Source organism: Saimiri boliviensis, chromosome 6 (genome assembly GCF_048565385.1).
Source record: "Saimiri boliviensis isolate mSaiBol1 chromosome 6, mSaiBol1.pri, whole genome shotgun sequence".
NCBI lineage: Eukaryota > Metazoa > Chordata > Mammalia > Primates > Cebidae > Saimiri > Saimiri boliviensis.
Genome location: NC_133454.1, coordinates 74148900 through 74161271, shown reverse-complemented (window position 1 = coordinate 74161271; position 12372 = coordinate 74148900). Strand labels below are relative to the sequence as shown.

At 46.5% G+C, this 12372-nt stretch overlaps 1 protein-coding gene across 9 annotated transcripts in view; it reads right to left on the bottom strand.

Moving 5' to 3' along the window:
• Positions 1-318: 318 nt before the first annotated feature.
• The window catches only part of STIM1 (stromal interaction molecule 1), a 244747-nt gene continuing 232693 nt past the window's right edge, over positions 319-12372 (bottom strand). For 2 of the 9 annotated variants that reach the window (XM_010334243.3, XM_074401006.1), the window contains 6 exons: positions 11143-11310; positions 10526-10626; positions 10029-10264; positions 8757-8849; positions 6982-7048; positions 319-2237 (listed from right to left, as the gene is read on the bottom strand). In XM_010334243.3, the coding sequence (XP_010332545.1) occupies positions 1721-2237; positions 6982-7048; positions 8757-8849; positions 10029-10264; positions 10526-10626; positions 11143-11310 (1182 nt within the window). In that variant the 3' untranslated portion in view covers positions 319-1720. Of the gene's footprint in view, positions 2238-4774; positions 4812-6660; positions 7049-8756; positions 8850-10028; positions 10265-10525; positions 10627-11142; positions 11311-12372 lie in introns of all 9 variants that reach the window. The other 7 variants (XM_074401005.1, XM_003923400.3, XM_003923399.4 and 4 more) reach the window with 5 other exon arrangements.

Below are 12372 nucleotides of genomic sequence, written 5' to 3'. Positions count from 1 at the left end.
AGAAAACTTAGATATATGCTTTTTAAAAGTCGTAAGTTATAGGATAGATAGGGTGAAGTTTACCCAGACATAGGGTTTCCCGATTTAGCAAATAAAAATATGTCCCAGAAATTGCATGAAAGAAAATTATACTTAAAAAACTGCTGAACTGAAATTCAAATTTAGCTGGTCATCCTGCATTTTATCTGGTAACCCTGCCCACAGAGCTTTTGCGTATGTGCATTCAAGTTTCATTTTCCCTGGGCAAAGGAAAGATAATCTCTTCATCCCATCATGCCACAGCACAGAGAACACAATAAGAGTCAAAGCCAGAAGAGGTTAAAATCTCCTACATGCTTTATTGGACTCCAAAGATTCTTATGAAATAACACAGAAAACCCCATTTGAGGGTGTCCAGGGAGTACAAGGCAGTCTGCAGCCTAGCACCCTCCTAAGACCAGTCCCAGGTGCCCCCACCCCAGGCCCAAAATAGGATCCCAGGATAAAGGCATGGCAGGGAGTGGGGCAGAGGGAAAATACATTTACAGCCATAGCAAAAACAGGTAAGGGAGAGAGTTGTCTAGAGGGTGGGAAGGGTGGGGGAAGTGGTCACACAGCCACCTTCACCTATACCATCTTCCTTAGCCACTCCTTCCCCAAACTGGTTGTGTCTTTTTGAGCCTCTGGCCAAGGCTACGAAGTAACATGAAAATGGGATCTGACAAGGGAAGTATGCAGTGTAGGCACTTGGGAAATTCAGATTTCTTTTTTACTTTTAACCTGTTTGTCTTTTGGTTCAAAAATATGACAGCATCTTTGCCCAACAACTCCAGGGCTCCATAAGAGCCCTGCACCATGGCTGTGGCTCCCCTAGCCAGGGGAGCCACTTGTCCTGAGCCCCAGGAGTATTGACGCTTAGGGAGCTTTGGGGCAGCACCTCTTAAAGACAAACCCTCCTGCAGTGTGGGGGAGCAGGGTTAAGAGGGAGGCAGGTGTGGCTGGGAGGAGAGAGAAAAAGTGACTGCCTTATAACCCACAGTTCTGGCATCCACGCATGCTCCAATGAAGAGAGGCCTCTTCTAACCCATCCCCAAGCCTAGCCTCTTTAAATGTCTCTGGTAGGTTGTTCTCTGAGAATTGGTTTCACTCCCCCATGGACCCCTGGAGGCCTGAGTGAAATCTAGGATGAGGCTCCTTCTGACCCCCAACAATACCGAAGAACAAACCCCAAAGGTTAGGCCCTAGCCTCAGTCTGGAGCAAAAAGAACCACTGTGAGTGGGGTGGAACAGATCTGAGGCACACAAGTCAGAAGTTACTCCTCCTATCTTCCCTGCAACTGCTAGGGAAAGTTGGAGAGTGGTGAGAGGGAGGGGCCTGAAAGCAAGAGACAGAAACAAGAAACCAAACCTTAAAACTGGGACAGCAGAGACAGAAGCTGGACCCCAGAGGTGGAGCTGGGAGCTGAGGGGACAGCAAATAAGACATGCACTGAAGTGGAGAGGGAGTGACAGCAGCAGCCCATGGTTGGGAAGGAGGCAGGGCAGGCAGGCCATGGTGGTCAGTTAATAAATAATAATGAAGGACCCAAAGATGAGGAGGCAGGTATGTACAGTGCCCAGACCCCTGGACCAGCCCTTCCTATGGCCCACTCTTGGGGCCAGCTATCTTGAAGGAAGGGAGAGAAGAGGCAGAAGACCCAGGGAAAGACAAGCTGTCCCATTACTGCCACCTCCATCCTGCCTACTTCTTAAGAGGCTTCTTAAAGATTTTGAGGGGAAACTTCTTCCGGCCTGGGCTGGAGTCTGTCTCCTCGCCAATAGAGCCATTATCCTCCTCAGCCACAGCCTTCTTGCCAGCCAGGTGGGGAATGCGTGTGTTTCGGCTGGCTTGCAGGGCTCGGCTGTCCCCAATTGGAGATGGCGTGTCTGGGTCTGGGGAACTGGGGCTGTGAGAACGGGAAGAATCCAAATGTGGAGAGCCACCAGGAGGGGCTGAGGGGCTCAGCTCCATCAGGCTGTGGGCCTTATCCAGCCCATGGTTCAGCGCCAGTAATGTCTTCTTGGCCAGGGCAGGGCTGTCAGGCAGTTTCTCCACTAGAGACCCTGGATGGACCCCCTCGATCAGCCGGTGGCTGCCATTGGAAGTCATGGCATTGAGAGCCTCATCTGCAGCACGGCTCATCTGAGGAGGTTTGGGGGCCACACGCTGGCGGTCACTCATGTGGAGGGAGGACTCCGAATCGGAATGGGTCAAATCCCTGCAAGACATTGGGCAGAGAGGAAGAAAGGGACATATTGGATAGGGAGATGGGGGAAGGGTGAAGAGGAGAGAGGGACAACATGAGAAGACAAGGACAGGGTAGGAAAATTGGGATACAGAGTGGCAAGAGAGAGAAACAGGATAAACAAGCAGGTGGGAAGGAGAGAGGAAAGAGGAACAGACGGAAGTTGAGCAGCCGTAAGTACAGGGTAAGAGAGGAGGCAGGAGGAGGGAATGAGGATAGATTGGAAAAGAGACAGGGAAAGGACAGTAGAATTGTAGAGGAAGAAAACCCAAAGGATAAGCAGGTAGAAAGAAGGGCCAAGAGAAAAAGACAAGAAAGGGAAAAGTGATGGGGAGGGAGAGAAGAAATAGACAAGAAACAAAAACAAATGTCACATCATCTGTCTGACAAATGGCTTTGCAATACCTGGGCCTCACCACTGGTGAATGTTCTGGCTCTGAACTGGTATAACTATAGGCTTAAATTCCACAGGCATCCTCCTCAATACAATCTCTGCCTTCTCATAGCTGGCTAGATTTCCTGGGATTCAACCTTAAGCTAACGCAGAACCTACATACTGCTCCGAGTCACCATTTTCCATGCCTTCCTCCCCGACATACTCCTGTCACACCTTAGGATATGATCCAGTCTGGGTCAAACCCCAAGGAACAAGGCACATGCAGTCAGTGGACCTGACCCAGGCTGGGGATGAGAAGGTTAGAACAGCCTTGCAAACAATCCCTCACCAACCCCAAAAGGCCAGGATGCGGCCTCTTCTAACCATCTCAAAGGATTCAAAGGAGGTCATAGGTATTGTAGAGATCAAGCCAAAGTCTGTGGTGCAACAGGAAGGGTGGGGTCTCTTTCACAGCTTTGCTGACAGGGAGAATGTAGGGAGGCATAGAAAGACAGGCTGTTGGCCAGTGATTTAGAAGAGCTCTGGATTCTTCTGTGCAATCTTGGACAAATCATCTAAACCTGCTAGTCCTCAACTTTGACCCAATGAAAATAATACCAACTCAATTATCTTACAAGACTCTTTGGAGGATCAAATATGCTACCAAAGCACTTGAAAATGTAGAAATTATTGTGGGAATGAAGATGATGAGGCCACCCAAGCTGAAGGGCCTATGTAGGGGTCAGTCACAAGAAGCTTCTTTGCAAGGCTGAGTTATGGAGATATGCCACCACACACTGGACATGCACACACAGAGGCTAGTCTAGGAACTTGAGATCTTTTAAGGAGCTGGTGGTTCCTAAGACCACGAATCAATTCAAGATGCCATTCCCCCTGCCTCTATAGACAAAAAGGTAGATATGGAGGTGCTCTCTCTACCAATCCTGCATCCTCCATCTGCCTTCCTAGAGGTCTGAGAACCTCAGCAAAAGCAGAGAAGAGAGCTAAGGGTAATGTTTAAACATCTGCTACCCAAAGAGTAAGAGTCATGAGTGGGAGAGGAGAGCACCATAGGACCTGGAAAGAAAGAGGCTGAGGGTCAGAAGTCAGGGAGGGTACCAGTCCCCTGAAATAGGCAAAAGCAGAGGGTTGGCTCATAGCTATTATAGACTTAATTCTCAGTAGGAAGCAAATAACTAAGTAGCCACCCCATGGGCCAGTACTTTCCTGGACTCAGAGAACAATTCCAGCTAAGCTTCCATTCTACAAACACTGTTTCGGCCACATATTCTAGTATTTATGAATATTCGGTCTCATATTTGGTTTCATCTATCTAACACAGTCCTTGTTTCTAACCTTGTCCTTGTTTCTCTAAGCCCCAAGATAATCCTCTCTGTATCTTGCCTTCTCCAAACACATATAAACCAATGAGCAAGGTGCCAAGGAAGTTCTGGGGACACCCACACTGAGAAAAGGGGTCCTCTAAGCCGAAGAAGTGAAGATCCTGGGATCCTACCCTCTCTAACACCAAGGAAATCAGGTTAGAGCCCTCCCAGCCTCACTTCTCCTAGTCCAGACCCTTATTTGTTCTCAATTCCTATCCATCTGTTTGTTTGTTTGTTTGTTTGTTGACAGGGTCTCGCTCTGTCACCCAGGCTGGAGTGCAATGGCATGATCTCAGCTCAATACAGCCTCAACCTCCCAGGCTCAAGTGATCCTCCTGCCTCAGCCTCCCACATAGCTGGGACCACAGGCATGTGCCACCATGCCCAACTAACTTTTTGATTTTTTTTTTTTTTTTTTTTGAGAGACAGAGGCTCACTTTGTTTCCCAGGCTGGTCTCAAACTCCTGCACTCAAGCAATCCTCCCTTCTTGGCCTCCCAAAGTGCTAGGATTATAGGCATGAATCACAGAGCCCAGCCTGATTCCTGTCCTTCTATGGCTCCTTAATCATCTAAGAGTTGAGACTACCAAAGCAAGATTAGAACCTGTGAGGAAACCTAGGGAGATATAGGAGAGAAAAGGCCCAGTGAGGCAGGCTCACCTTCCCTCTCTGAATCATTGAGAACAATTAGGCCAGGGGTCCCTCCCCAAAGGCTGGGCTGCCTCGGACTCCCATCCCAAGCTACTGACCTTACTAGAGAGCCTGTTTGCCTTTAGAGATGATCCTCTGGTGCATGATGCAAAAGAAAATTAAGCAGTGAACAGGCCAGGTGGATGCAGGTATCTCCCCACCCTTCCTCCCCACTGCCCTCAGCTTAAGCCTTGGAACATGAAATTCACAGCATCCCCTGGTTTCCCCAACCCAATTTGGTCCTCTCCATCTGTATTGGAAGGGGCAGTCTCCCTTCTTAGGCTTTTGGATGAAAATGAGAATGAGAGTGGATATGAGTGGCTCTGCTGAGTAATAATCCTAGTAAGGGCAATTCCTTTGTGCAAAAGAAAGGAACAGCCCTCAAGGATAACTATCCAGAGGTTTAAGGGGCATAGCTGGAGAAATGGGTATTCGGAGTGAGGTAGAAAGCAGCAGAGTAAGCAGACTGCAGCCCAGAGGCCAAGACTGGGCTGTGGTCACCACTTCAGAGATGAGAAGTACTTACAAAGGGGAAGGACTTTCTGAGGGTCTCCTAAGCTTGTTCCAGGCAAGGTCAAGGCTACTACCTCTGATCCTAGTCTATCATCTTGGATATTAGCAAGAAAAGTCCCTGCAGCTGCCAGACAAAGCTGTGGAAGAAAACCTTTCACCAATTCTTTTCCAGTACACTTTTTCAGACCTTGTGAAATGACAAAAATATCCAATGGAGTATCCCAGAATGGAAACCCAAGTTCCAGTCTGTGTTCTGCTACCAATTAGCTGTGAGACCTAGAGGGAAATACTTACCCTTTTAGAACCTTAACTCACTATTCTTAAAATGTGTATTTTAATTCCTGGCCCACCTATAAACTCTTCTTGTCCAAAACCCCAAACCTATGTCCCCTATCTTGGTTCCCTAATTCCATGAAAGATACTATGTCCATCCAGTCATTCAAGCTATAAACCTGAGTGTCATACTAGATCCCCCCTTTCCTTCACCACTGTAGCCAGTTACCAAATTGATCATGTATTTTTATCCCAAGGCCTCATTATCACCCCTAGTGGTCTACTGGAATGTTTTCCAAATTCCTGTAGTCTTCCTCTTCTTTCCTTCACACAGCCACTAAAATGTTATTTCTAAAATGCAAATGTGACTGATTTTTCTCTTAGAAACCATTTTGCAATTCTCCATTTCCTAAAGGGTAAAGGCCAAAATATTTGCCTTTCAGAGCCTTCGTCATTTAGCCTCACCCGTTTCTCCTTCCCACCAACACATATCTATCCAGTGTTCAAATCACAAAAATAGTATCATATTCTCATGAATCACCATGTCTCTGCACACAGTGTTTCCTCTGCCTGGAATACTCTTTCTCCTTTCCCTTCACATAGGATGTTAGCACAAATTCATCTCTTTGGTGAAGCATTCCACCCAGGTACACACTGTTAGTCACTCCTTCCTCAACACCCCCATAGCACTTAATAAATTTTTCCATACTTATTTAAAATGAGTCTCTCTTAAACAAAATTGTAGTTCTTGATGGCTTGGATTGTGTCTCATCACCAGTGAATCCCTATGCCCGGCAGAGCCTGGCACAGAGTAGGCATTAGTAAATGCTTGTTGAAGGAGTAAAGGAAGTGAGCGCCCAACTGAGATAACTAATGTGAAAGTGCATAGTTTAGGCAAAAGTGCTATATAGGGCCATGAGGAAAGAAAGTGTTACTCATTTTTAAAGTCAGTAACCCCAAACACAGAAGGGGAGAAAGGTGTGGGGGAGTAGGCTGACCTTAAAAAGGAGTCCCAGAGCTGGGAACAAACAGGATAAAAAGAAAATTCCCCACTCCACACATCCCCAGAGTTGATCAAGCAGCAGCTGACAGGCAGAAACCAAGGTAAAAGCAGCAGAAAGGGAAGGAAGGGAAGAAAAAGAAGAGAGACAGCTGATACCCCAAGCTCTCTGAATGCCCAGGCATCACAGCGGTGCTGTCAGAAGGGGGTGTGTCAGGATATGGCTCCGTCTGGAGGAAATAGGAAGTGCTGTGGTGGTAATAAACAGGGTGGACATGGACGGTGGTGATGGTGGTGGTGGTGGTGGTGGTGGTAGTGGTGATGGTGGTGGTGGAAGAGGAGCAAGAAGAAGCAGCAGAGGCAGATGGAGAGCTGGTCCCGTAGCCTTCAGAACTGAAAGACTGTCCAGATGAAAGGCTGCGCATTCGCCGCAGAGATACCCGGCTTGTCAAGAAGTGGCCAGCCTCGCCCTCTACCAACCTCTGAGATCCCAGGCCATGCTGTGGCTCCGTCAGACGCTGCCGAACACTGCTCTGCAGGCTGGGGGCTGCAAGGAGAATGAAGAAAGTGTGAGGAGGGGCCAGCCCATTTTGGACTGGCAGGTAAGGAGGTGCCCATGAACAAATGCTTGCTGGAGACCACTCTGGGCCTCTAATGCCAATTTGGAGAATGGGGCACCTCCTCCCAGAAACCTCCCACCAGGGGTCCTAAAAGGATGGGAAATTGAAGATGAGGTGCCCGGGTCAGTTTTAGTGGCAATTCCAATAGAAGGAGACCTATGGCCAATGTCACTATAAAGGGAGGTGGCAAGGCAGTTAGTGGGTAGACACAAGCAAGGAAGGGTAGGATAAGGGATTGGGACAAGGTCCAGGAGAGCATTAAGAACCAGCCTTTTCAGAAAGCCAACCTCAGGAAATAATTCACAACTTAGATAAGGACTTATACATAAATATGTTCATCATTAATAATTGAGAAACATACATTATTGTTTACTTTTTATTAATAACTATGAAAGTAAACATAAAGAATGAACAATAGGAAAACAATTAATATATCCAGTTTCTGGGAGACTAGAAAGCTATTTAAAATTATGCTTATAAAAAGACTTAAAGAAAATGGAAAAATGCCTATTAAAATGTTCAGAGGGGAAAAGGATACAGAGTTATATGTACTCATTCCTTGAGCCTTGGAATATAAACTACTAAAGTTTGAAATCAGGACTTCACTTCTGGTTGTGACCCTGAGCAACTGACTTTCCCATTTTAATTCCTAATTTATAAAATCCTGCAGGGTTCTTCTGACACTTCACAATAATGTCTTTAAGACACCTTGAACAGGTCATTGCACTCAATAAATGGTAGTGGCTATCATTATCTTAACAATATAAAAAAATTTCACAGACAAAAGAGTGGTAGAGAAGGTGTTCAAATATGATGGGACTATGGATGTTTTTATGCTAATATTCACTTTTTCACTTTCCAATAAGCACATAAACAACAAAGAACTAGCTCTTGGATCAGGCTGAAAATCAAGGTCCTGGAGATGATGGCTACCATGCCCAGTGAAGAGACACATGGGCACCAAGTAACTTAGGAATATGCTAGTGCACCCCCCTTGGGCTCACTCCCAGCTCCAAGTGAAAGGAGAGTACAGATCTTTATTCCTTCTCCCCTACCCTGATAGATAGGCTTTCCTGCTTTCTCCCTAAAGAAGAGAGAAAGAGCCAAGTTATAAGGGTAAAAGAAGCCTTGGAAGGGCCACCAGGGAGAGAGCATAGGTCCATAGTGATGGAGATTTCAGAAGGCAAGGCTTCTATGCTGGTAGCTTTCAAGGTATGAAAGAGGGAATGAAAAGGATGAGGAATTCTGGAATAGGGAGGGGAAGAGGAAAAAAGATGGAAGAAACTAGGAAGAAAAGGAAGAAACAAGAAAAAGAGAAAAGAAAGCAGTGATCTTTTCCTTCCCTCTTTCCCTCCCAGCCCAGATGGAAGAAGGGCTACCACATTATCTGCATAGCTGGGCTAAAGAGAGAAGCCTAAGTCTTCTATCACAGTAAGTATTCTCTATCCAGCTCTTGCCGAGCAGGCTGATTCTTCTTACCCCCAAACCCCTCCTGTAGTTAGTAGGGACAGTGCTGAGGGGATAGAGGGAGCAAGCAGGGGCATGAAGCAGGCAGGAGAAGGGACCCATGGGGTAGGAGTGTTGGTTTAGTCCCAAAAGTCAGAAAAACAAATGCCCCAAAGGGGCTCCTCAAACCGGGGTATTTCCAGAGGGACTGATCATCCGAGCCGGCGGATGTAGAGCAGAGAGAGCGGTCACTGAACCTACGCCCCATCAGCCAGGCAGCATCTAGGGTCAACAGCCAGGCCAAAAGGAGAAGAGAATCTGATTTATGGAGGGCTTTGGCCTGCTCATCAATGTAATAAGGGAAGGGCTGGGGGCAGGGACTGGGTAGCTCAGAGCTAATTAAGGTCCCTCCCAGCCTGGAGAACACAGAAGCCTTTAGATCAGTAAGTCAGGATCAAGCTCTGCCTGTCAGTGATCCTGTCCTTGTTACACCTTTGATTAAAGGCCTAGCAAGTTATCAGATCAGGAGAGCAAAGAGGCTTGGCCAGGGGCAAAGTATTATGGACAAAATTACAAATAAATTCTGTCCAAAGTGGGAATCTGGCCTGATAAAAGAATCTGAAATTAAGCCCCTAACCCAGCCCCCGCCTTCTGCCCTTCCCCTGTACTGGCAGAATATGGGCCTAGGACAATAGCTTTACCATAAGGGATAGTCTATTAACTTAAAATGGCTTCTCATCCAAAGGAAAATTCAACTGTGGGCCAGTAAGGGAAAACTCCCTTCATTCACTGAATAATTCCAGTATTGTTCCTTTTGGCTCTGCTCTACTCAACTCTCATCACTTTCAGGAGAGAAAACGGAGAGGGAAGACCTGGGACAGAGGAAGAGGGAAGAGGGGATGGGGTCCAAGAGTTCAGTTGGAAAGCCAGACATGCTTGTGCAGGAGATCCCTCCTGGGCAAGAATGCCTTTCCAACTTGGAGGATTTAGGGCTGTATCACTTTAAGGGACTATTGCTTTATAGGGCCTCTCACAAAAAGCCAAAGAGAAACACAATTCCATTCATCTACTTTAGCAATTAAGAAAAAGGAACAAAAATCAAAATAAATGAGTTCAATAAATAATCAAAATGTATGCCATTTTTACATTGAAATTCACTAAAGGAGATTATTTTTTATAAAGGTAGGTAGAGTGGCAGTTAGGGAGAATAAAGAGAAAAAGAGTGAAGGAGAGATACTTAGCACAATAGACCCAAAGGGGCATACAAAACATGAAAGAACATCAAAAGGACAACTATAAAGAAATATCCTGAGCAATTGTGCTTTATTGACCAAGGTCATGAGTTTACTACCTTCCTGGGCATCTGCTCCATCTGCTGTTTAAGCACAACAGAGGCCATAGACTTTTCAACCCATGCATCAAAGGTTCCTTCCTTCATCCCCCACCAAAGAGGTCACCTACACTGCATGGACAAGGGAGATACAATCTCCTCATCCATGTCATCCACGTCGTCAGTCATGATGAAGTGGGCAGGGTTGGGGCGTGTACTGCCCATCCAGCTGGGGTCTATGTTGAGGGCAGCCACCAGTGAGTGGATGCCTGGGTTATTGACAATCTGGAAGCCACAGAGGATCTCAATCTGTTGCCAGCGGTGCAGACGCTCCCGCAATGCTGCTGTCACCTCGCTCAGTGCTTGCCTGAAGACAGAGGAAAGAGAACTGCCGTCATGGACTTGGTGTGAGCCCCAACAGGAATGAAACCTCTTCTCAGAGGAACAAGTTGGGAGGTTATGTGTGAATAAAAAACACAAAAACTCATAAGCTTAAGAGCAAGGAGGGAGATAGATCAAGGCTGAGGCAGGAGACCAGAGCTGTCCCTCCACCAACAAGGAAATGGAATTGGTGTTGGAGGCCCTGTACGCCTTCAAATTCTGAGGGTAGATAACTGTTGTTACTTACTTAGCTGTTAGAATTTTATGATCTACATCATCCAGGGAAGAGCTGTGGGCCACGTGGAAGGTGCCAAAGAGTGTGTTTCTCTTCTTTTTTATCTTCTCAGCCTGCAAAGATGAGGCCCCCAGCTCAAAAAGAGCAGGGATTCAAGGTTGGAAAAAATGAGAAAGGCCTTCCTCTATGGTTGGGGCCCACTCCTCCTAGCACAACTTAGGCTGTACAAGGAAAAAGAAGAGAAGGAGGAAAAGAAGACAGGCAGGCAATGGGAGAAGAAAAAGGAAAGGGACAAAATAGAGAAAGCAAAGTAAGAAGCAAAGGGGTCCCTGATAGCCCTTTTGCCCCAGGAGGACCTCTGTCCCCATGGCATCATGGGGCTGGCAGAGCTTTCCCTCTGCCTGCCTCCACTTGCTTCATCTTTCCCAGAAGACAGGCAGGAATGCCCTTGCACCCTCATTCCCTCCTCCAGAAGTCTGAGGACATTGTCAGGAACTGAGCATTAGGAAAATAAACAGAACCCACCACCCAATGGGAGGAACTGAGAGAGGGAGAGAAGACGAAGATATGCAGGTAAAAGGGAGAAGGGCAAAAAGAAAAGAAGAGGGCAATAGAAGGGCAGTTCTCACCCCCTCCTTGGCCACTAGCAGCTGCTTCTCGGCATTTTGCTTCTTGATGTTGTAATATTGCACCTCCACCTCATGTGTCAGCTGCAGCCACTTCTGAAGGGCCTCTGGAGCATACCATGAGCTGTGTGATTCGAGTTCCTTCTCTGCTTTCCTCAAGGCCTCCCGAACCTGTGCAGCCAAAATGATGTGAGTTCATTCACTGATACTAAGACTCTCCAACACCTCTGTATGATGCTTCAGAACTCAGACTTTTTATCCTGCTTTACAACTTTCCCAGGAAGGAGAAAGGGTAAGCATTATTTTCCATATTTCATATAGAAGAAAGCAAGCATAGCAAAGAAAATTAACCCATTCAAAGTCCAGTGTCAACCAGAACTCAAATTGAGATCTTTTTGTTCCAGATGAAGGCATTATTTTCTATCACATCAGCTTACTTTCCCAGTCTTGCAGCACATTCCAGCAATCTTCTCTGATCTCTTCAGGAATCATCTTCTTATCAAGAGTCAGGGTCTGTGCTTAGACTTCAAGACATCACAGTGTGACAGAAAAAGCACTGGTCAGGAATCTGAAAATCTGGTTCTGGTTCTTGGTCTGTCACTTAACTGGCTGTGTGACCCTGTGCTTCCTACATCAGCTCCTAATTCAGTGTGAGGAAAGATTTTCTCTCATGCAAATCTAAACCATCAGGGAAGGGATGTTCTCAGGAGAGAGTGAGTTCCCTGTCATGGGTGGTATGTGAAGAGCTCATGTCAGAGAGACCTGAAAAATGATTGGTACTTAAGAACGGCATTGTCCTGAATGCTCTCCAAAGTCTCCTCTAGCCCAGAGACTGTGTCTATGATTCTCTCAAGGAGTAGAGCAAGTGGGCTTTGAAAAGAACTCTGTACAAGGTGGCAAGACAATGAGGATATCCACACCTAATATGGACATTGCCAACAGAAGCCAAGACATGAGAGGACCAATGTATAAGTAGAAATAACTGACTTCTCTGCAAGGAGCACACAATGAGGCAGTCACAAAGCACAAAAAAGTATAAAAGACTTGAAAGTACATACAGACATTACATACACAGAATTTCTTGCTGTCTCATCCAGGCTACCAGCATAAGTGATCTCCAGCTTTCCTATCTGAACACTGATCTTCAGCTGGTCAGAATCCCAGAGAAGAGGCATTGAAAGCAGTCTCATTATCCCCAGCTTCAGCCAATGAGGCAACCATCCCATAGCAAGC